The sequence below is a fragment of the Gobius niger genome, assembly GCF_951799975.1.
Source record: "Gobius niger genome assembly, chromosome: 10".
Lineage (NCBI taxonomy): Eukaryota > Metazoa > Chordata > Actinopteri > Gobiiformes > Gobiidae > Gobius > Gobius niger.
The window spans coordinates 26076897-26102166 of record NC_136861.1 but is presented as its reverse complement, the minus strand read 5'-3'; the positions used below and the strand labels follow the sequence as shown (position 1 = coordinate 26102166).

The 25270-nt window shown below is 42.9% G+C and overlaps 1 protein-coding gene across 1 annotated transcript; it reads right to left on the bottom strand.

Moving 5' to 3' along the window:
* Positions 1-4226: 4226 nt before the first annotated feature.
* prr36b (proline rich 36b) lies at positions 4227-17775 on the bottom strand. The gene is made up of 4 exons (XM_079563892.1): positions 17131-17775; positions 16556-16643; positions 8220-8407; positions 4227-7991 (listed from the first exon to the last, which is right to left on the bottom strand). Exons 1-4 carry the CDS (start codon positions 17711-17713, stop codon positions 5215-5217), a joined length of 3636 nt encoding a protein of 1211 aa, XP_079420018.1. The 5' UTR covers positions 17714-17775; the 3' UTR covers positions 4227-5214.
* Positions 17776-25270: the final 7495 nt, after the last annotated feature.

Sequence of the window (25270 nt, the reverse complement as noted above, 5' to 3'; positions counted from 1 at the left end):
AGTTTAAGGAAATAATTATTTGTCTTTAAAGAACACAACCGTGGCCTCTCCTGGTTTCCTCTCCTGAATGTCCGTGTTGCTTGGTCTATAGTTCAACAGGACAATAGGAAAAACAGTGAGAAGATGATGAACCATTGCTACTCGAAGACTCTTGGTTGAGCCACAAAGGGTCTGGCCACGCGCGCTCAGGTCCTCACGCCTGCCGCGCTCGTGCAGTGTCGTTTCAGCACCACGGACAGTTCTCAGCAAACGTTGAGCTCCTCGTGACGTGATGTTCAAAAAAGTTAAAATAAGCTGTGTCCCTGTGACATAATTTGTTTTAAAGATTTAGATTTGTCCATTCGTGTTCATTTAAATAAAACCATTTGTTGCCTGGTTTGCTTTGGCGCACATTTGATGATGTTGTGCCAGCAGCTCTAATGCCAATAGAATGTTTTTGTCATAGGTCACGTGAATAGGCCTGTATACAATTTAGTATTTGTAAGTTATTTATGTGTAACAGTGTTAATTTTGACAACATATTTTATTTTAGTTTTAGTCTTAGTATTTTGACTAAAATGTAATGTAATTTTAGAGATTTAGTCGACTAAATTTAAGACTAATTTAGTCGACTTTGCATTTATAGTATTCATTATAATCATATTTAATCAAGGCCCTCGACTTAATGGGGCTGCTTCCACATGAATAAAGCTCAGACCTGTTAATTTGGCAGTGAATCTGTATGATATGAGGCTTTTTCAGACGGTCAATAGAAGTTTGGATGATTTTAGTCTCTCCTTTTCATTTTTATTTATAGCCTTATTTTAGTCGACTAAAATATCTGGACATTTTAGTCATAGTTTTAGTCTCATGAGAAACTTTTCATTTAGTTTTAGTCCAATTTTAGTCGTCAAAAATATCACTTTGACTAAAATTAAGACTAAATATTTTAGTCGACGAAATTAACACTGATGTGTAAATAGTGTTTTGTATCAGAATGTAGAAAATACACAAAGCAGCATAGGTTTCATTTCTTTTTCATATTGTTCAGAATCAGTGTCTGGCTTCGGTTTTGTATTTCACTATATTTTACATATCGTTAACAAAAAATAACTAATCGGCCTAACCCCAAATTCCCAATAGCCTTCAGGTTAAGCTACATTAAAAGAATTAATTAAATAAACGTAAGTATAAAAACAAAAACAAAAACAAACAAAAACCGCTACGGCCAACCCACTTCCTTGACATATTTGGCCACATCATGACCTTGCAGAGCGTTTATTTTTTACGGTCGGTTATCCAGTGAGCCATGTATTTATCATTTCAAACCAGTAGGTGTCAGTGTTGCACTTGCTGACCTCTTTACAACTGGTGGTACTGTTTCTATATTTGCTGGAGTCTTCTCGATTAGTTATTTCCTCACTGGCAAACACACACACACTCACACACGCACAGACTCGACATTAATCTAACATCATTTATAAAATCACCAACGCCAGTTCACCCACATGGCACTGATGACATCATCGGTGGTCGGTCACCCTGGAGAGACTCCACTTGCGCGCGCGCCGCCGTGCCCGACCCAGGAAATGAGGCGACAGCTCTGGAATGTCCCAGTGAAGTCAAGCCGTGTGGTGCACCCACATGCACCCACCACCAACGCCCCAGCACCCCCTGCCCCAAAACGAACAAGCAAGGCCTTATTCTCACTCACGCCCATTCACCCTCGATGAGTGACGCGAAAACTCTATAAGGTCTTGAAACATCGTGAAGATAGTTACTAAATGGTGAGGGGAATGGGCTTGAGTCCATACACGTGTATTGCAGTCCACTGACTAAACCAAGGATAGATAAACAATAATAATACAAATAATAAAGAAAAAACATCACCTACCTGTATATACTCATTAAAGTGTAAATGTAAATAAATATACAATAGTGCAATGTGTCATAGTTTGTCCCTGGAGAAGCAATAGTCTCAGAGCAGAACAGTCACTTGAACACAGATGGTAATAAATAAGTTTTAACCATGCATTGATATGAATGAAAAGCATATTTGACATAACCACTAAAGAAGCTGCCTAAAATCATTAATTTCACCCCCTGTGATAACCTCTACATAACAGGTTGATGTTCACTGCGGCCATTCAAACTATGCTGTGATCGAATCAGGAAAAATAAAGATTTCTACATTGTATAACATTAGCAGCTAAACAATAGCAATAGTTTTCTTTTGTTGAGCGAACTGTAGTCACTTACATTTATGAAACAGAAGCAATGAATTAATCAGCAATGTATTCAAACTATAAACTGTGTTAAAATGGCCCAGTGTTGGTGTTTCTGGAATCTGACGCAGTTGCCATTTGAACTCAGTGATGGCTCTCCACCTCGACCACGGTCCAGTCACCGGGAGGAGAGGAGCAGCGGTTGTCAGGGGAGTAGCTGCTCACTGCGGTGACTGTAGCCGGGGCACTGAGCTGTGACAGCAGGTGTGGCCACATGCTGCTCTCCAGTGGGCTAAGACTACCACCTGTGCCCACAGGAAGGTGTAGCAAAGGACATCTTTCGTCTCCACACAGCATCAGGGTCTGGTTGATGAGCTGTTGCACCATGTCCACCTTCATATTCCACTCCAACATAGGCGCTGTACATCCATTTATGGAGCCATATTGTTCTTGGTGTTCATTCAGCACATCCTTCTGTGTGTCCATGTCTTCCTCCTCATCACTGGTCTCCATGGCCTCGTAGATAGTGCAGAGGCCAGAGGAGGGGGAGAGCATGAGGCCAGTGGGGCTCTTCCGGAGCTGCTGTTGCTGCTGAAGGTGTTTCTGGTGCATGCGGTACTGCAGCTCCAGTTCCAGCTGCCACTGCAGCCTGTGCCTGCTCTGCCTCTGCTGTTGCTCCTGCTGCTGCTGAAGCTGTAGCAGCTCCTCCCGCTGCTCCTGCAGCTGCCTGTGCTGCTCCTGCCTCTGCTGCTCCTCCTCCAGCCACTGCTGCTTCTGCTGCTCCTGCTCGCGACGCTGCTGCACCTCCCGCACTTTCTCCCGATGCTGCTCCAGCCTGCGGAGCTGATCCCCTACAATGGGACTGTCACTACATGATTCTATGAGAGGTGCAAAATGTGCTGCCATAGCTGGGTCAATGGGCCTCCTGTTCCCTGGCACTAGAGCCAGGTAGTGTCCATTGGCTATGGGCACATGGTTCTGGTTCTGAATGTTTTCCTGGCTCTGTAGCATATCTTCATCGTCCTCATTTGAGAAGTGGTTTCCTGTCAGACAATTAAGATCACTTGGTGCATCATTAAGAGACCCATGCATAAAGACAATAGGTCAAACGACACGGATCATGGAGTACAGGGTTCAGGAAACGTTAGACGCAGACAAGGAGGAACTCAAAACAAAGGATCTGAGGCCCACGGACTCTTCCTCCCTATCTATGACCACGTGTGGCCAGGTCACCTAAGGCCAGCATTCAATACTATTTAATCTCCATATTTGCATTTGGTTTCATATTAATTTCATATTATTATGTACAACACATCAGTCTTTTATCTGTAATCGTGCAGCACCATCCAGTGGATTCATGAATGGAAATCAGTGGTGTCCCAAAGATGTGCAGAAAATGCAAATATTGAATACGTTTTGAGATCACTGGATTTGAGCAGTGGGAGGTTCATACACAGGTTTGTTGAGCAGGTGTACCTTCCAGGCATGTCATAGAACAAGACCACAAATGGGACAAGGGTTTGGTGTCTTATTTAAGAGTCACACGTATACAACCATGTGGACAAAGACATAACTGTGTAGCTGTGACTGTGGAGAGAATCCACACAGGAGTAGTAGAACAGGTGTGTCGTGTGGGTTTGAGAGGGTTGGACAGACACACACGTCCCGAATCAGTCTAGTAGCGTGCAAGAGTTCAATAGTACGTATGATGAAAGGATTACAGACTCTGCACCGCTGTTGAGCTCCCAAAGATCGTGTGGGTTTGAGTCATGACTCATGAACATGCTGAACTTCAGGACACCATCTGAAAAGTCTGATTTGACCAAAATTCCATTTTTGTAACACCACCATTGACTATTGTTGCATCTCTTCCTGTTTACTTGTTATTCCCATTGCAGAATTCATTAGGGAAACTCAAACACTGAACACATACATTTGCTGAAATAAAGGACTAAGTCACATGCTCGGTCCATTGGGAAATAAGAAACAGGACCAGAATGCATTGCAATGATGTTTAATGGAATTTTGAAAGATATTGAAACCTAATGTGAACCTTTATTTTATGAATGTATCTAGTGTAGTGTCATTTGAAATCCCTCAACTAATACAGTCTTTCAGTTAGTTAAACATGCAATACACTGTTGAAATAGTAAATGTCTACTACTTCAATTCAGTTTGTGAGCTGCGTTTCAACAATGAAAAGTCCTGTCACAAAATCAACTGAAACCTCCAGAAGAAATGATCAGCTAAATGAAATATAACCGTAACACATGAAACCAAATGCCTGTATCATGTACTGTACGTGACTGCGCATTTATAACTTAAGCACACATTAAAACATCTAACAGACTCCATTCTAATGCTTTCACAACTATCTGGACATATTCTTACGAGCAAAAAGCTTTGTTAATATCTAGCCTTTATTTTGAAAGCTAAAACTTATTTAAGCCTGAACAAAAGCCTGCCTTAAAGAAGCATGTGACTATCACTCGGGTGCTGTTGAACATGAAGCGTGTTTACACAGGGCAGGGAAGACTGGGTTGAACAAAATAAAAAAAAGAGAAGTGAAATACAAAACAAAGCTGACAATTGATTGGTAAAAACAGTAGGATAAATACGCAATGAGTCCATTTCATCCGTTGCTTTTTTTCTTTTACGGCTTAAAAGCTTAGTCACTATAGACCAATCAGTCAATACCCCTCCAGGGGCTTCTGGATATGCAGTGTTACTTAAAAAGAACATTCTATTAGAAAGTGGTAGTAGTTATATTACAAAGGTTTAAGCCATACACTCATAACCACAACCATGGTATGAGAGAGGGAGGCTCTCATTTAAAAATTGCTACAGTCAGTTTTTCCACCTTCAGTTCCTTTCTTATTTTTCTTCAAATCTTGTCCTACTTGCTCTCCATTTTTCCTTCTAAGATTTCGATTCCAACCGGAGAGAACATGAACAGGTAAAGGGAAGGGCTGTGGGGAAAAGGTGCATTCCAGGGAATAGTAAGTGGGACTTATACATTACCTTCCAGAAAACTATCAGTTTTATCACATATGGTAGAGTAGTAGGGAGGCTGGTTCTCATCGGAATCACCAGAATCCTGGTTATCGAGGAGGTGCACAGGTTCCTGTGGGTCAACATCATGCAGAAGGTCGGCTCCCATCTTGCTGCCCATCATGTAGTGGTGCTCATCCAGACCGGAGTGGTCCTCTGAGTGGCCCAGGGGCATTAGGTTGACTGGCCTGTCCAGTAGGTCCTCTGCAGCTGTGCTCGCTGATACTAGTGTCAGCTCCTTGATGAGAGATGGGTCCTTGGCTTCCACTGGGAGATGCTCCTCGTTCTCCAGAGAGAAGATCCCTGGGCTTTTCCCACAGCTCTCAGCCATTGAGTGGGCATTGGAGTTAGAATTGGTACAGTCAAAACCATAGGATGCCACAGAGTTGGCTGACTGAGGGGTAGCCCCACCCCCATCTTCCTCAGCCTCAGCCTCAACAGACACTGCCTGCATAACTTCTTCATCCTCGTCAAATGTTGGTAAGTTAGATGTGGGAGTAGGGCTGTCGAACCCAGCACTCTCGCCCATGGTCATTGGTGCATCTGGATCATTTATCTGCATTTCCCCCTCAGTATCACTAGCCTCGTCTCCTGATGTGGACGCAGAAGAGGGCGCTGAAGCTGGAGCAGTGGGAGGTCCTGTTCCCATGACCTCATCAGCGGGCAGTGTCTCTGCCTCCTCTTCCTCCCCATCAACTTTCTCCATGTGGATACCCAAGTCCTGCTCCACATCCGGCTGACCGTGAGCAGGCACTGGGGTGTGCTGCTTGTCAGAACGGGACTCTACTCCAGAGCTGCTGTCATATTCACGCAAATCTTCTGGTGTACTACTCTCACTGCCACCACGTTGGACAGGAACATCTGCAGGAGCAGACATTAGGTCAGCGTCCTTGGGTGCTGACATATGGTAAATGGGATCTTCATCTGACTGTGGAGCAAAAGTTGGGACAGAGCTGTCGAAACAGGTTTGGGCAGGAGACTGAGTGAGAGTTTCAGAGTCCGCTGCCCCATGGTCAGACATTTGACTTGGAGAAGACATAGGGAGTACTGAGGCAGGTTGAGACCAGGTATCACCGAAGGGGTTGGTCTGTCCCCACGCTGAGGAGGGCGGGTTGCTAATTGGAAGGCTGCACTGATTAAGGCTGTCTAATCGTTCATCCTCATTAAAATCTTCCTCAACATTACCACCACTTTCAGTCTTTCCTTCACTGTGCATCTCCACATCCTCATCCTCCTCCTCATGCTCCTGATTTGAGAAGAACTTGTGATGTTCTTCAACTCTCTCTGAGCTTAGGTCCATATCATCCACACGTACGTCATCATCTTCATCCTCTTCCTCATTAGCAATAGTCTCTACATTGGGAGAGCCTGTGAGGTTAGCGTCTCCCTCTGAGCCCCTCAGGCTGGAGTCTACAAGGGCATCAGAGCTTTGTGTCCCCTCCAGGATAGCAGTGTGCTGTGTGCTGCTCAGGTCAGAGACGCCATGCTGTCGACTGCTGGTGCAGCTGCTCATATCTTCAGAGTCCATCCCAGACAAAAGGTCATCGCCATGCCAACCCAAAGAGCCCCCAAAAGCTGATGACCTCTGGATGTCCTCTGAGGGTTGAGATGGGCTCAGGTCTGTAATCATGGATGAATGTTGATGGCCATATCTCCTCTGGTCCTCATCTTCATCCTCTTCATCATCATCATCTTCGTTGATCTCTTCTTCTGCTTTTTCCACAGCCTCTTCCTTTTCATAAGGAGACACAAGTCCTCCTGAGGCAACGGCATCAAAATGAGAAGCAGCTGACAATGTCTGAGGCTCCTCCATCATTCTGGAAGTGGCAGCAGAGACCATAAACAGATTTTCCTCCTCATTTGACTCTTCCTCTTTGTCTTGTTCTTGGTTTGTGTTGTCCTTTGTTATGTGTTCACTCTGGTCAGACTGGAAATCCAGGAGTGATGCATTTGGAACTTCCCTAGAAGGGGATACAGGCCCTGTGGGTGAACAAGGGGGGGACAGGACCGTGGTGCCCAAGGAAGTAACAGAGGTGTCTGTTGTCTTTTCATAAACATCAAGAACAAGTTCAGCTCCTTTTTCAGTTAATGCTTGCAGCTCATCTGGTTCAGGGGTAGGCTCTCTAAGTGGTTCTGGGGTAGGTTCCCTGACTGGTTCTGGGGAAGGCTCTCTGGGTGGTTCTGGGGTAGGTTCCCTGACTGGTTCTGGGGAAGGCTCTCTGACTGGTTCTGGGGAAGGCTCTCTGACTGGTTCTGGGGTAGGCTCTCTAAGTGGTTCTGGGGATGGAGCTTTTGGTTGTGGGGGTGCAGGAGTGGGTTCTGGGTGTTCGATGTTCTCGACTGCAGGAGGTGGCTGCTCTTCCTGTTTTGCAATGACAGTTGCTAAAGCTGCAGTGGCTGCAGTGGCTGCAGCGGCTACGGCGACCACCACATCCTTGTCGGCTTCAGTGGCTTTGGGACCACGCTTTACTGGAGTAGGAGTACTGCTACCTACAGTTTTTTTAGGACTTGTGGTCTTGGGTGCGGCAGTTTTAGAGGTCTTGGTTGCATCCTTTGAGGAGGTGGCTTTACTTTCAGGTTTGGGGCGGGTTGGTGTCTTTGAGTCCACAGCCTTAGTGGTGGTGGGCTTTTTCAAGGCAGTGCCTGATTTAGCTGTTGATTTTGGTACTTCTTGTTTAGCTGCTTTTGGTGCAGGACTAGCCCGTACATGAGGGGACGTTGCTGACTTGCTCACATCTGAAAAAGACAAGGCAAAGAATAAATTATTAGCATGGAAAAGAATGAGTGTCAAATCAAATAATTAAACTGCAGACTTGCCACTCATTTGGCTCTGTTAGTAAGCTGTTGTCATGATGGAATGCTATCTACCCTAAACAGAATACTATAAGACTTTTTTATGTTTTAAGTCTTCTTTACAGTAGTCCGTAACACAGCATTGGCAATGTAGACCCACGTGTTCATTACCTTTTTTTATAGGAGTCTTGGATGTTTGTGCTGCTGGAGCTTTGCCAGCAGAGGGGGTTGTTGATTTGGAGGTACTCAGTTTTGATGAAGCAGTAGATGGTTTAGGGGTGGCAGGTTTGGGTGCTGTGGCTGAGCTCTTGGTTGTGCTGCTACTGGGAGGTCGAGCAGCTGATGTGCCTGAAGGGGTCCTACAGAAATGAAACAACAAAACAAAGTGCTGTGAAGTAATGGCATGCTTATCCCCAATTGTTTGTTATGTAATAATGACATTTCTATGTAACTAAAAAGGTTGTTCTAGTTATGCAGGATTTAGACAGTCAGAAACAAGTCAAATTTAAGGCTTTATAATTCCATTTTTAATGCCAAATACGATATTTTATATCAGCACATATTTTGTTTCTTAAAGAGGGGGTATTATGCTTTTTTCAGCCACATAGCACCAGTCTATGGCACACTACAATGATGACGAAACCTTCTGTTGGTCTGTAAATGCAGCAAATTAGAATAACTGCCTTGTATAAAATTGCTCTTTCAAAATGGCGGTAGCGAAAGACTTGAAATAGGCCCCTGTCTCTTTAAGAACCTCTGACCCTTTCCGACACGCCCCCTCCACACGCTGTCTGTGGCATCACAACACTGCGCTCGTTGTCTCAACTGTATTGAAACTACGATCGGTGCATTTTAATTTTTATTGTTGGAAAGGAGCTACTGTTTATCACTTTGTGAACAATGGCCACACAGGATATTATTTGGAGACAAACCTTCCACACCGGACGCTTGGAAGGGGCTCTTGCCTGAAAAATAACTGCTGTTTGGAGGCTATCTCTTTGCATCTGCCATGCCCTATGGATCTCTAACTATACCCCCATGGACGACACCAGGATCTGCAGGAGCCCATACGATTCAAAAGACGGACATTATCTGTGCAGGTGGACAGTGGTTTTTCGAGGTTACCCCGTTAGCTTGTTATAATCGACTACAGCTCATTGTTGATGAAAAGTCTGCAATAAACCACACATGTGTAAAGCCAGGCTCATTGTGTGATCATCGTAAAGGCTGCTTCAAGTAGTTGCCTGCTTTATTGACGTTATTTGTGCATAATATGCTGCCTGTTTTCAATGAATGTTGTGAAGGTGAAGGTTGTTAGCTTGTCGTGGCTAATAGTGCCTTAGCTCCGGGAGAAAACCACTCGGCTACGACTCACTGTAGATGAAATGTGAGCAATAAACTACAAAATCAACAAGCCAGGCTCCGTGTGTGATCATCATAAAGGCTGCTTCAAGCAGTTGCCTGTTTTAGTGACGTTTTCAATGCATAACATGCTGCTTGTATTCAGTGAATTTTCCCGTTAGCTTGTCGCGGCTAGCTTGTTAGCTCCGGGAGAAAGCCACTCGGCTATGACCCATTGTAGATGAAATGTGAGCAATAAACTTCCAAATCAACAAGCCAGGCTCCGTGTGTGATCATTGTTAAACGGTTCTTTATGTGTGTGGTGGTTTTATTGACTTTATGTGTGCATATTTCTCGTTTTCACGTGATGACTCGAGGTTTAGCTTAGCATTAGCTTTCTCCGGAGGCTCTGTGCATCATCAAGGCCCAGCGCAGAACCAGACACTGAAATAAGTGTTCTTGTCACCGGTTTTAATCCTGGGTGTTTCGGTAACAGAAACACTGATGTGTGTCTTTGTAAAAGTCTGCTGTGGCTCCGGTTCACAACACATGAAGCTAATCCTCCATGATGACTCTGTTTACATCTTAGGGCTAGACACTGCGGGGAGGGGGTTCTGCTGAGGAGCAGTGGTTGGTTACTCGGCTGGTGACGAAAGGTCGGAGGCGTATCCTGGAGGTCGGAGGCGTTTCCTGAAGGAATCAGGCGTTTTATCCCTAAAATGGCTGCCATCAGAGTTTTTACAGATTACTCGAAAATACGTGAATGTGCTAAGGCAACACTTCAGGCATGTTTTTAATGAGGGAATGACTTAATAACATGATGTAAAGCTTGAAAAAGTCGATTTCGCATAATACCCCCCCTTTAAAGGAATAGGTCACTGTTTTTACACACTGAGATATGTTCTTACCTGAGCTTAGAGGAGTTGTTGTTAGCGTTTAGCCTCTCCCAGCATACAGTAGGTATAGCTCCAAACTGGGGTGAAGTTACACCAAGCTATTCCACGTTTTCCCTATTTAAATCGCAGTTTGGAGCTATACCTATGCTTGGAGAGGCTAAATGCTAACAACATTTGCGTGACTGAGCGCATGCACAAAGACCACACAGGTACGCATCAACTCGTCTAAGCTCAGGTAAGAACATATCTCAGTATGTAAAAACTGTGGCCTATTCCTTTGAGATTGGTAAACATTTCCTCAAACAGAGGAAAACGGCAGCTGAATATGTTTAGACCATAATTTTGGTGTTTTCGATTAACTTATAAGGTAAAAATTACAGAGCAATGTCACAATTTTCCAATAATTTTGGTTTAATGCCAGTTTTAATACAATTTAGGGCTTTTCAATGACATTTCAGGGCTTGATTTTGGCATGATTCATTGATTGACTTTTAATGCGGAAACTCTGTTATGGGTGAGGTTGCAAATGGCCATTTTGATTCTCACATACCTGCAAGTCTATCAAATCAGTCATTTCACAGTGGCAGTGAAGTGACTCACTGTCACTGTTTCTCAAGGAAACGTGACGGAGCAGAAAACTACTACAACTGTACTACAGTATTACAGTGCAAACCCAAAGTACTACTACTACTACCAAGGCTGTTTCCATCAATAAAGCAAATTCAATTGCATTTGGTCCAACTGTGCATTATGTTTCATACATTAAATATCAAGTCCCCTGGAGACCTACAAGTGGGGTGCATCCTTGTCAGCTCTGGACAATGTAGCCTGTACTGAATAACCCTGACTTTGTGTGAAATCTCCGGAGCCACGCTAGACTTACTGCTTCTAAATAAAGAACTAAGTTTGTGCCGGCAGAACGAGAGCACGCAACAGAGGGAGACAGAGAGGGAATGGGGCTAGCAGGAACCACGTTAATCTTTAATACAGTAAGAACAAAAATAACTTGTATATCCCCCAGTTGGAACTATGGCCTGTTTGCTCATTGTGCTCTGGGCTTCACCAACCTAACAATAATGTAATACAGTAATAACATTGAAACAAATCCCTATGACAGACGTTCAGGTGCTAATGTAAAATGCAGTGGACTGAGGCAAAGAAAGATGAGTACATTTATATACTATGTTTTTTTTTTACCTGGAAGCCACACATTTCTGATGCTTGCAGTGTTTTTTTGTCCTTTGTCTTAGACGGTCAAGAGATTATTGGGACGGTGGAAACTGACCACCTTTACATTGCTGTAAACTGTAGCATTACAGTGTTGTTACCGTCATTGTGCAGCCCATTTTTACAAATATTAGGATTACAGCTAGATTTGCAACTAAAATGGAGACTCAGTTAACTGTGCACTTATGAAACATGCCCAGAAGTAAACATTTGAGAGAAGACAGAAATATGAACTAATACAAGAAGTACATGTAAAGTACTACAGAGCAGGTTTTCTGCATTAGTAATCCCAATGGAGATAGATTATGTTGTTGTTTTAAGATGCTAGCTAATTAACTACAGTCTTTGACTTTGGTTAATTGCGCCCGTTAAAAGCAGCCAGTGTCACTGTTTCTGGCAGATGGATGATATATGCCTTTGCTTTTCTCCATCTGACTCACTGCCACTGTATCCATTTGCTAATTAGCACTGCAGCAGCTCAGCACACAGCTCGACCACAGCAGAGGAGGAGGACTGCTGCACGCTCACCGACCACACCCACAACAGGAAGAAGGATTTACGGCCTGCCCAGCCCGCGCCGTAGCCCTGTCTGAAGACTGCGCCAGCCTCCGACCATTACATCAGCTGAAATATGTTAGACAGTGACGCTGTGCGGATTCAATTTAGAGCAATAAAAATGTATCATCCCAATGGGACCATCAATGAGATCAGAGCATGACTAATGTGAGAGCTTTGTGTTGGAGGATGCCAGGGTGTGATGGAAAACCACCTGTCTGTGAGGCGGGGATGCAATGTAGCAAACCAGTTATCTGAGGCTGATCTTTTATAGTCTCCGTAACCCCATAGCCTTTTCTCTACTGAAGCACAGAGCAGTCCATGTGCGAGTGAATGGGTCACGCTGACCAAGCGGAGCAGGAGCACCTCATTTATTTAACTGTGCAGCCTAGTTCAGTGCTGCGTTCAGGCAGTGGGGCAGGAGGCTCACTGGCACGTGCCCATGCATCACGTGTAGTTCCAAACTCCCATCCCCTGAGCCTCACTGAAATGTATAATATGGCATACATTTAATGATCTAATTGGGTGATATCTTGTTAAAAACATGTTATTAACAACGGCATGGTGGCACAGCGGTTAGCGCTCGTGCTTCACAGCTAGAAGGGTTCGATTCCCACATTTGCATGTTCTCTCTGGTTCCCCTACCACAAAAAACATGTACAATAGGCCAGGATGAATGAGAGTGTGTTTGAGAGTGTGAGAGTGGGATGCAAATTGGCCCATGGCTATAATGGTGTGTACATTAGCATGCACTGTCCCTACCAAATAAATCAATAAATAAATGAATAACATAACAACATATTGAAATGTAATAAAATGTGCAGTTTATTGCAGTTTGTTTGCCAAGCATCGGGATGATGGGTTTATTGATGCAACTAACGATCTTCAACATGAACATCACATAAACTGGGCCATTCAAATTTTACTATTTATCAAAATCAACAATATAAAGTATAGGAATTTGAAGCACATTGTGAGAGAACGAAATCATTGATCCATAGAGGGTATGTCGATGATGTCACAGCATGTTGAGAGTTATGTTTAGAATAAATACAATGTATGCAAATCCTCTATTGCCCAAAGTTCTGCTGAAATAGCTGACATTATACAGATCTGTGTGTGTTGTAATTGAATTTGGGAAACAAAGCTGTTTAGAGACTATATCCAGCGTATATCAGTCCACACTGAGAGCACCATGTCAGATGAAGAATGAGTTACAATGAAAAGCCCCTGGCAGCTACTGCTTTGAAGCTAATTTAATTTGGCTAAAACCTGCAGCTGAATGGGAGCGGCAAAACATTACTCTCTGTTAGGGCCCGAAATTAGATCAATGTCACTTCTTAGCCAACATACTCTGACTCTGCACTTTTACTGGCTGAATAGAAGAAGCTGCAGATGGACAATCAATCTGGTTTAAACGCAAAACATTGAGAAAACATTGACAGTTAAATGGGTAAATCTTCAATGATTAATTTGCCACCATTCGGCTGTATCTCGATGATGGCAGAACTAACTGTAAAGTGAAGTACACAGGTCCTGACATGCACAGTACAAATATGTCTCCTGTCAGGGCCGTCATACTCACAAAGACGTGTGTGTTCAGCTGCTAAGTTCAAGCCGTAGACAGCATCATACAACTTAAAACCATTGCTTAGTAATACAACTAATCAAAAGGCCAGGACGTGCAAACTTAGCTAGTTTTTAGGCCTAAAGCTGAAACCTGTCATAAACTTTGGATAAGAGCGTTTAGTCAAGTCTTACATGAGCAAATTTTATAGCAGTCAAATAAAATCCAAAACATCACAGAGTAGTCATAAAATCAAAGAAAATGACAGCATGTAAAGGAAATGGTTTATCTCTCCAGCAATTCCCACCGTGCTGTTGTGTAAGACTCCTTAACAAGCAGTGTGCACATCAGCCATTGTTCGGGCTGTAATCGGAGTCTGTAATCTCCAGTGCAACTGCTCCCAGTGGCAGCTGGAGGAGAGTGCAAGGGGCAGTGCTTTGTGGTCATGAAGAAATCTTTGTAATTCAGAGCTCCTTGTTCATTCAGTGACTTGCTCATGTGACTAAAGTGATCCAAAATAACAACAGGTTTGGTGAGTGCTTTTGTTTTGTTTTTTATCATTACATCTGCTATGTGTATTTACCCTTACCTGGCTAACGCCAGACTGCTGTGTGCGCTCGAATTTCAAACTGCACAACAGCCTGGGGACCATGGCCGAAATTTTCGCATGGATTTGGGAACCAATCACAGAAGGAGGAGGGCCGGCAAGACGATGACGAGCTATTTGATATACGGAAGCTTGTAGTTTATTTACGGATAAAAAAGAAAAAGTTTATTTACGGATCCAACATGACAGCAGCAGACGCGATGGTATTTTTCGATCAAGCTTTAGACTTTGTTCTAAATAGTTTAGCTCAAAAGTTTACAGCGGGAACGTCATACGTCATCGGATACGATGATACGATTGGCTGTGGCTACGTGCAGACGCACGATAGACATTCGTAGCGCCCAATAAACGACTATGGACGATCGTAAACCACACCTCTCCTACGAGAAAATGAATTGGTGGTCTCCAGACTAAATATCACTTGTGATTTTAGTCTGGCGTTAGCCAGGCTATATTTACCCTGTAATAAAAATAATTTTCCACTGGACTAGACTATTGTTGCAGGTGAGGTGATCCTTAATTGATGTCTCTATGAAACATTGTATTAACTTTATGAAGCTAATTTACAGATTAAAAGGTTTCAGAATCAAATTGACATTTTGGGCAAGAATTGGTTATAAATTATGGCAAAGGTGCTCTTCTCGCTTAATGTAGAACTAAGTAACTTAACCTTAATAAATCCTTTCCATAGTCCCTCTGGGGGTAATACAAGTGTCAATGGGATGATTGGGGGGGTCTTTCATCTCCCCCTGTTGTCTCTGGCCAGAAAACCCCCTTGCAACTTCCCTGCTTCTGGGTTGGAGGCGCAGCACTAATAGAATCATGAAGAAGAAGCTAACGGGTAAATCTAGCTGTGAGCTAGTGCCACTTTAGCAGTATTTTTAGCAGTATTTACAGAAAGATTGAGTGAAAATATATCTCCATTGTGTAATTGGATGTACAATATCCCTCTCTCCCTTTGTCTTTTCTGTCAGCGTAGAATTTACTCTCATGGATAATTAATTAGTAAAAGAAAGGCAGCATGCTACGACACCTGCAGTGGCGCTTATGGCCTCTAGGGGCATGAGTTACTTAGTTTTGCTTTAAGTGCATGTGACAGGTTTTAATGCTTTTGAAAATATGACTTATTTAGATGGAAAATATCTGTTGTAAATTTTTACTTCAGTGAAGCAGTTGTTTGCATTGTCATAACATGACTACAAGGCAAAATTGTTTGCCTCTATCCATGTCACTTCCTGTCAGTGTCCAATGAGGAAGTGAAAAAATAAACACCGATAAAAATCTCAAACTAAAGAAAGCTGGGGAAAATCTTAAATACAACTGTTCTCTATGTTTTGCAAAAATGTTGTCTAATGTGTCATATGCATTTTAAAGGAAAGTAAATTGTAAAGAACAAAGACCTACTGTAAACCTGGACGTAGGATTTGTCAGTACCAAGAAGGAATTGTACATGTTAATTGTTAAAGCAGTAAGTACAGTTAAATAACTACATTATGTTTAAGACTTCTTCAAGAAAGTGAGATCAAAGTGTTGACCATTTCAACTTTTTGCATGGCAATAACCCTGCATATGATCCTTGTCTATGCTCCAGTTCCAGGAGGTCTTTGAGATGGCAGAGTAAATCTTTGTTATGACCATAAAAAAAAATGTCCAAGCGAATGATAATCGGTCCAGAGACCTCCGAGCGTATCAGAGGCTGCAATCTCCATCTGATCAGTGCTGCCTCAAACAAAGAGACTGTTGGATTATGTTATTGCCGTGAGCTCCTCTCTGAACTGAGAGCTCCATAACAGTGTGACTAACTCCTGTTATTCACCACATTCATCATCACACAAGCAATGGAAGCTCACCAAAATGCACTGAATTATCACCATTCTTCACTTTTCACAAAAAAGTATTACGTCATGAATGAGTCGCTTGTTTCGGCCCTAGTAGAGTCATGTCAGTGTTACTTACACAGATTTTCTGGTATGTAACATCATAAGTACGTCCTGAGCGCACATTACTTGTACAAGGCTACACTTGTTTGATTTGCTTCGGCCCCATTTGTATTTGTGGGACTTTGAAAAGTAAATAAATCTAAATTAACTGAATCAATTTGTCAGCATGTTCGAGGGGTGTGCAGCCCATTCATTCAAAACAAGAGAAACATGTTAATAGAACTTGATGCGATCTCACTGTACTGTCCATTAAATGTCTGTGTAAATATAAAGACATCGGTATAAAAAAAACACAAGAAACCTCTTTGTGGTGTTTCCTATCATCTAAAGTTCAGGGCGGAAAGCGTTCATTTCCACACAGGTGCCACACCTACCTGGTTGTCTTGGCAACCGGGGGCTTATCGGGTTTGGGAGAGGCGGCGGAGCTCGGCTTTGTGGCAGTAGAAGCAGCAGCTTTTGAGGCTAAAGGACATAAGAGAGTTCAGGTGAAAATGATGTACATTATACAGGATCATCTGTGCATATAAACATGTGTAATGACTCAATGCAGATATAGGTCAACACATTTCTACAGCGTTTGTGTTAGGGATCTAGGCCATCCTCATGTCTAGATTAGTAGCATTCACCCCAGCATGACTAATGTGAGCGCTAAATCCATTCTACTTGCATCTATCTGCCCATGCAATGAAAACTGCTCATTATAGTTGGAGCTGTGAAAAATGTGCATGCTCCATTAGCTGTGTGTCTTTCCTCAGGCTGGCAGGCATTAATGTTCACACTGTAAATAACTATCTTTTTTGGGTGAATTGGCTCAATAACTACCAGTCTATTTCTTATGAGCGCATACATTTCTTATATTACCACCACAGAAGTAAATACACTGAATACTTTCTATAATGCCGCCAAAATAAACAGCCTTTCACTGATGCACGACGACCTTTTGACGAACCTGGAGGCTTTTTTGCAGCAGCAGAAGTGGAACTGGTTTTGACTCCGTTAGTTGCAGTGGGTGTCTTCTTGGCCGTTGAAGTTGCTGTTTTGGCGCCGTTGGTGAGCGGAGTGGCTGTGGGGGTCTTCTTCTCGCCTGTTTTAGGGACGCTCCGGGGTGTCGGGGTGGTCCCTGCTGGCTTTTTGGGTGCTGCTGTTACCGGGGTGCTTTTTCTTTCAGAAGCAGGGGTGGTTTTCTTAGGAACGCCGTTGGTTTGGGGCTTGGTAACGCCATTGGACAGACGGCTAGGGGTGGTCTTTAACGCGGTGGTGCTCTTTGCGGGGGCGGTGCCTGGTTTCGTCTTTGCGGCCTTATTAGGAGTCTTGGATTTGGCGTCACCTGTAGACGGCTTTTTACTGGGTTTAGCGGGAGTTTCTTTAGACGCCTCTGCGTCACCTTGAGATTGCGGAACCGCCTCCCCTTCGCCCGGACTAGCTGCCTGGCCAGGCTCTTGTCCCGGAGCTGGTATCTCTTCGTTGGCTGGATTGGCTTCTAGCGTTTCCATTGGCTCCAGCGCTGCCGTGGCAACCCCATCCGGCTTCATCTCCCCTTCAGTGGTAGTCGGGCTCAGCCGCGCTTGGGCAAATGTTCCTCACAGAGCGGCCAGGGGTCTACGGTGAAACATAAGATAAAGAATGTCAGTGTTGTTTTATGTATATTAGACTTTTAACGACGACATTATTTTTGGCTGATTGAAATCTTCTGATATTGCCAACTAAAAAAACTATTAAGCTTCCAATGACACAGTTTGAAATTGAACCAAACCATTAAAACGCTGACCAAACCCAAACAAGTTTAGTCCTTTGAACAAGGAGAAGCTCCTTCATGATTAAATATGGAAAAATAATACAATGAAAATTTATAGTTCACTAAATTAATATTACATTTTTAGCCGACTAGATTTACATGACATTTCCCGGACTAAAACAAGGATAAAGCTAAGAATATATAGTTATTTGACAACAACTCGAACCAATTTTGTTAAAACATCCCTGTAGTTGGCAACAAGACCAGACATGAAAAGCTTGTCTTTGCTCCCATCAGCTGAAAGAAATGCAGGAATGTTGTTAGATAAAAACGCAGCTTTCCCTCAAAAAGTCCCAAAATTCAATGGTACATGATCTTTTCAAAGCGTATAATTTAGTTGTCCATATAACTCTTATATTTTTCTAATCCAGGTGAGTAAGTGCATTATGTAACCGGAATGTATCAAAAGTAAGCCAACACAACACATAGCACAATAACGGTCAAGCGAGCCAAATACCTTCATTGTTTATGTTGATTATTATCCTAAGCAGTATTTCGGGCACTAACGACACCGCAGGACTGTTACACCTTGTGCTGCAATCATGAAATGTAAGCAGAGACATAACCTGACGTACTATGTGAGATGAAACCCAGGAGAGTATCAACTTTTATCTAGGACGATGTTACTCACAGAGGGACACGCGCCAGGATAAACAATTAGATCAACGCGTTTCACGATCAGCTGTAAGCAAAGTCTATTGGGGGCAAACAGAGGAGCCAAGGGGCGGTGCTGAATGCTACAAATAGCCATCATTCCTATGCCATAGCCCCCGTGTGACTCTCTAAAGCTCAGTGACACACTTGGCTATGACGATTACTGATGTGGGCTAGCCTCTTGTCCCTGCAACAAAGTCGTATCTGAGTCAGTAGGATAGTAGCTCAAACCAAAGAGAAGTAGTGAAAAGTGGAATGCGCGCAGGTAATAGCTTCAAACTGTGACGCATGTAGAAAAGTATTAGCTCAGACGGGCTCAAGACACAAGTCACAATTAATCCGGCAAATGGTCCTTTTGGCTGGATTTCCTACCTTCATTTGTCCACATTTTCCGTTACTATTCGGTTAAACAAAATGCATTGACCGTTAAGTTTAACAGACCAATGGAATTAGCACTAAGTTTTCTGAGTGTTTTCAGATCATTTCCATTGTGGGTCACGGAACCAAAAAGTGGGTCGCGGGACCATTTTAACTTGTTGACCGTTTTTGATAGTCATACCGTCAACGCAGAGCTCAAGAAAACTCCGATCTGTGTGCGCTTTTATATTATGCAATAACTTGAACATGCAAGAGTGAAACAAAAGACAACTCCAGTCCAGGTAAGAGAAGCTCCCCAAAAATATTCAGCAAACTTTTCTGTCTCTTAAAAAGCCTGCAGAGTTTGTTAAGTGGGTCAGGCAAATACACCCAAATCCAAGGAAACCAAAACAAAGCCAAGAGCATCTGCATATACAATAGACTTGCGCACAAGAGCACGCGGGGCTATATAAAAGGCCTTTGAAACACGAGCCGTTTTTGCGTCGATATTAGACAACTGTATCACATCCTGCTCCCTCAGCTGTTTTTCAAATGAGAAAAAAAGTTTGCCGGGAAGGGGCGGTGGAGCAGCAGGAAGTAGGCTCGTCAAAGTTTACAAACAGCGAGAGGAGCTACTGTGTTAAAGCGGCGTGTCCACTCGGGCTGACCCAAAGGAAGAGGGTTGGCCTGTGCGGAGCATGGGAACAGCACGACCACTGACGGGGGGAAAAAAAAACACAGTCTTAAAAATGAGCTCATGCGTTGGTCAGAAACCCGCATTACACCGGTCATCTGAGTTTCCACTGAGCTCAACTCGCGACTCCCTGCGCCCATTTAGGAACAGGCCGTGCATCATCCTCACCCCGGGAGCTTCTCGGAAACAGTTCCAGTTAGCGTTTTGTCTGATTCAGTCTTCCTTTACTCATCTTCTAAATGGAGTCTTAGTGTTTTCTCTGTGTATAGTTCCATTCCTCTGTCCTCTGTTTTGCTTTGCGCAGATGGCCGGAGCAGCTGAACTAGGGCCAGAGGGAGGAAGAGAGAGAGAGAGAGGAAAACAGAATCGAAAACAGCGCATTGAAGACAGGGATAAACAGCGAGAGCAACAGGCTATTACCCAAAAAACATCTCAGAGGATCAGTTAAAGATGGTGGTAACTTTGTTTTTATGCTGAAGGAGGTCTGAGTAGGGTTTGGAGTCACTGAGGATTCAAACAAGAATTATGGTGCAAATTAGATGTTATAAGTTTGGTTCATTATAACTTATCAAAGCTCAGAAAGCTACAAACAATGTGCTTGACTTTTGCTTTTATAGAAACAGACTTGGCCATCGGTACTGCCATTACGTTGCCATATTTGACACATTATTTCTTTCCATAGAATAGTTTACACTACATGACGTCACTGCTGCTGCTACTACTCATGACAAATACGCTAAATGCACCAAGGCAGACCCGCTCCAAACTTTTTAAAGCTACTTGACCAAGCAGTGAACCTGAAAGTATACTCTGCTTCCAATCACTGGGCCCGCTGACTTTATTAATCAGCCTCTTCTTCCCGAACAGAGCTGAAGCAGAGGCCAGACTGCCCATTTGAGAGCACATAGCTAATGCTGCTGCTGAGCATGTGAGGAAGCGGTGATAAATCCTCCCAGGGCCACAGCCAGAGGAGCATTTCTCTCTCCAGACAGCTGTGAGATTGCGCTTCTCTCCCTGGCTCTGCCGCTCACTCGGGCGGTCGCATGCGTCATTAGGAGGACCATCAGTCAGCAGGCAGACGGGGCATACTGCTGCTGGTTATCTTCTGAGCTAACGGTGCAGAAGCTTTTTATACATTTACGTTTACGAGCAAAATGCTGAACTTCATTCAGAGACTTTATTCTTCAAGATTAAATAAAGTAGAGAGAATAACGGTTTTCAATATTGTATTTTCCATTAAACCTAAACACAGCGGAAAATCAAGACTTTCGACTTGAACTTTTATAGCACTCCAGTGTTTTTGCTACCGAGACCGATACTGGGTTTTCAGTATCTGCCGATATCCGATATTTGCCAATACCAAGAGACTTTCTTAAAAGTGACTTTCTCTGAGTGAAAAATGTAATTGACTCTTCTCCATTATAAGATCATTAAAGTCAATTTATTATTTATAATTTCAGATATCTATTGATAAACTAATGGATTAATATTTAACAAGGATCACCAGACTTTTCTACACTAGTTATCCTTGGTTATATGACAGGCTTTAGGTTACATTAATATAAAAAAAACTCACATGAAGCGATGTGATCATTACAAATATGTTAGATCAGTTATTTCTTAAACTAAAATACAATCACTTGGCTTCAGCAGTGGTTATTTTATTGTATTAGGCTTCTTTAGGTATTTCTATCATAGTTTCTGACCCAGCCTTGATTAGTTTTTGTTAGCTTTAGCATGCTATTGCTAGCGCGGCATTTTGCACGGTGATCAAAAATACATTTGTGGAGGATAAAACTAAATCAGCAGTTGAATTCTCCAGGTTCTTAGCCTTGAAATGATATATAGCATGTCCATAATTACTTATGGACATGCGGTAAAAGTTGTGTTGTTAAGGCGTTGAGGCCAAAACTGGTATCGTTCAGTATAGGATATTTGTAGCCGATACCCGATGTCATCATTTTTCCAGTATTGGCTCGGTGCATCCCTAGTTTTAGGTTTTGTCAGATGGAAAACCTCATTGATTTTGCGGTAAATTGTGGCTTGTGTGTTGCCTATTGTGTCACTATAAGGTCAAATGCACACAATTAACTTCATTTTCTCACATTAAAAGTTGCATATGCACCTTTAAAGTACCAACAAAATAAATGTTTTTCATAAGTAATATAAATGGTGCAGGGACTTGGAGGTGTAATACATCTAAACAAAACCTAAAGATATCATGCCTCATTACAAATGTGTACAAACACCAAGCTCCATTACATGCAACAATGACAATGGTTTCAGTATCAAACCTCCAGCTCTCCTCTTCAGTCGTTCAATTACACACTTGACCCCAGAGCAGCGCAGTGGTCTAGCCCTCGCCGAGGCAAACGCGGCGGATTAAACGTTTTGTTGGTTCATTGGCACCTTAACTAAAGCTGCTGAATAGGTGTTACGCGGCTCATAGGGCTCGCAATAGGATTACACTACTTTACACTACATCATATTACTTCACTTCCCTCCTGCCCCACAGCTGTCAGCTGCGCTCACATGAATCCTGCAAACATGACGTGAATCAAAAAAAGTGAAATGATTAGCGCTGGAAGCTAGCGTCTAACACCCAGAGAAAATCCAGAACGCTTTTAGGAAATCCTCTCGACATCGGTGGGGCTGACCAGCTGGCTTCAATGCATTTGAGGTCACTGTTGACCCTCACAAAATGCCTTCACGACCAAGACATATTTCACAGTGTTAAAAGTGTGAAATTCTCTCGATTTGTTGCGATTTGGATGGGTTTATTTGGAAGGCGAATATGGTAATGATGTCATCCGATGTCCAAAAATGTAGCCAAGTCACATGCTGGCAGATTACAGAAAGAATCAACCCACTTCGAATTCTCCTCAAGCCTCAATGGTGAGCTAAACAGAAGCTCGGACCACAGGAAACCCACACGTACGTCTAGATACAAAGAGAGAGTTAAGCAGTGTTTACATTCTTTCAAAGAATATTTGTCCACTGCGTCATATGCATGGGCTGATCAAAGCTGCTGTGTGTCTGTGCACTCAAATACCCTTTGCCAATTATTTATGCGACAGCGTAACTTTTCGAGACCAATTTTAAAAACTAGGTATATGGGATTTGTCATCAATCAATCAATTTCACCTTCACACCAGCAAACAACGCAAACTGTCATGCAACACAACCGAATCATTTAGATGTTGAGTCACATGTTGTTCTTTCATGGCTGCTCTATAATTCACAAAGCAACAGCATATTCAACAAGAAATACTCTTTATAATTGAAAATATTTGCAAAAAGGTTTGGCCTTAGGATAAGAGACAACATGCAGAATTACATTGCATGACATGTTAATATGGAGGCCAAAAATCTGATCATAATCTGATTTCTGGAGTTCTCAGATTACTGCCGTGGCATGTACACAGCATAATCTGATACATATTATCTGATCATATAATCTGATTTCGTTCTGATCTTTCGCATGTGCATAAACTAACCAGGAAAATACAGCAAAGAGGCCAAACAAATGTTAAGACTTTTTTTTTGATGAAAAAAAAAAAAAAAAAAAAATACAAATGTTATACATGAAATAAATCTCTAATTTGTTTTTGGAAAGAGTGTGATTTCAATAGTCAAGGGATTCAGGGACTACACTTAATATTACTCCTTCATCAGTGTAGTGAGTTCAAGTCCCAGCTATTTTATTCTCTGATTTCCTAAGAGAATGAAAACACATCAGATCGGATTATTGGGTTATCTGATTTCTCCAGTCATCTGATGTTTCTGACCATGTAAACGTAACAACTGCTAGATCGATGTTTTATTCAAAAACACTGCCAATAGTCTCATAAATCCTGCTTTAACAAGAGCTCTCTCTGGCTGTTACTGCCACACTTAGGCTGTAAGGTAATGATGGCCAACTCGGCAAGGTGAGCTCCTCCTTCCAGGCATCATCCCTCCTAATTCCCGCAGTGGGATGTAAACAAAACGTGTACTGCCTGCGAGCAACTGAGGCGCACCAAAGTTAGTTGAATACAATTAACAACTGGAAGGCCTCAAGCCGCACGCGCAAATCTGAGCTTTCTGTCTAGACACAAATGCTGCCATCTTGAATAATCAGGTCATCAGCATATTTAACACAAACAGGCACAATGACCCCTTTTTGTATAATGTACTACATTGTTGTCCACAGATGAGGCTGTCATTTCAAACAAAAGAAAAACACAGTATTAGGAGTTAGAGAAATGCCTTCTTTGAGTTGGTGGCGTTTGGTGTTTTGGGTTGAATCTTAAAATCATTAATTTGTCATCGAGCTTAATGTTCCTAATATTGGTTCTTCTTGTGGGCAGATGTCTCGTATTAGCAGTCCCACTTTGAAAGAAGACAATATTTCCTCCATCAACACACCAACTCATCCCAGAGCCTCAATTGTGCATCACTGTGGCACAACTGTCCGCTCCACACATACGCTTTATGTGAGGCCTCTTCTGTCCTCGGGCCCTACTCTAAATAGTCGTCAAAGGGAGGGATTGTGGGGGAAGGAAGCGTCGGGCATGGCGGGGGGGCAGGGCGGAGGGGTTTAGGCGGCAGAAGAAGATATGCGAGAGAAAGTGAGCTTTTGAGGCTCAAGTAACCCTCCGTCAAGGCTGCCATTAACCCGGAGAAGCTTGAAGGAATTACCGCAGACATTGCTAATGCTGCCGTAAGAGGATAGAGGGTTTGAGCGAGGACGTGTGGGAAGGAGCGGGATGACGCATGGGCCGGGGTCCGCATGTGAAGGCGCTTTTAACGAGCATTGGGTGACCCCTGACCCTGTAATTAGTCTGCTTTTATCTTCACCAAAAGGCAAACACAACATGTCGCGGTGTGGGTTGACTGGCACCGCTCACAGATTAGAAAAGTTCATAAGTACACTATGATCAAGAAGGAGGAGCAATTTGAAATGGGCATGGGAGCACACTGAGATTTGTGACAGGGCTGTTGCAACTACTACAGCGACTTGTCAACAATTAATATGATCTACAACAAGTGCAATAACCGATTAACTGTTTTCTAATTGGGCTTGCAAACTTTTGAGAAATATAAGATAAGATAAGATGGTACTTTATTGATCTCACAGATGGAGAAATTGCATAAATATATATATAATAGTGGCAGCAGCAGCCCAGGGTGCATATAATACAAAGCCTATCATGTTTGGATCGTCAGGAGCAATATTTTACTCCGGTGTTGTATGTGTCATGATTCGGTATGTTGCTGCTGTTGGTCAAATGCAACAGCCCAATGTTATCCTGTGGGCAATGTGCTAGAGAGGATCTTTGCAGAAACGATTTGCACCTTAGGCATGTGTTATTATTATTTTTGTGATGAGGAAGTGATGTAACTATTGTAAGGTTACTGACACACAGGTTTCTGATATCATTCAAGCACTCACCTCGTCACAATATGGCTGGGTTTCATGTGACACAACCAACCTTTCCATTAATGATATAATGCATGTATTCATTTTCAAAACTGTTCATCAACGTATATAAAAAAAAAATCCCCACTGTTATAATAGTTTTAGCAGAGAGCAGGCCTTTGGGACAT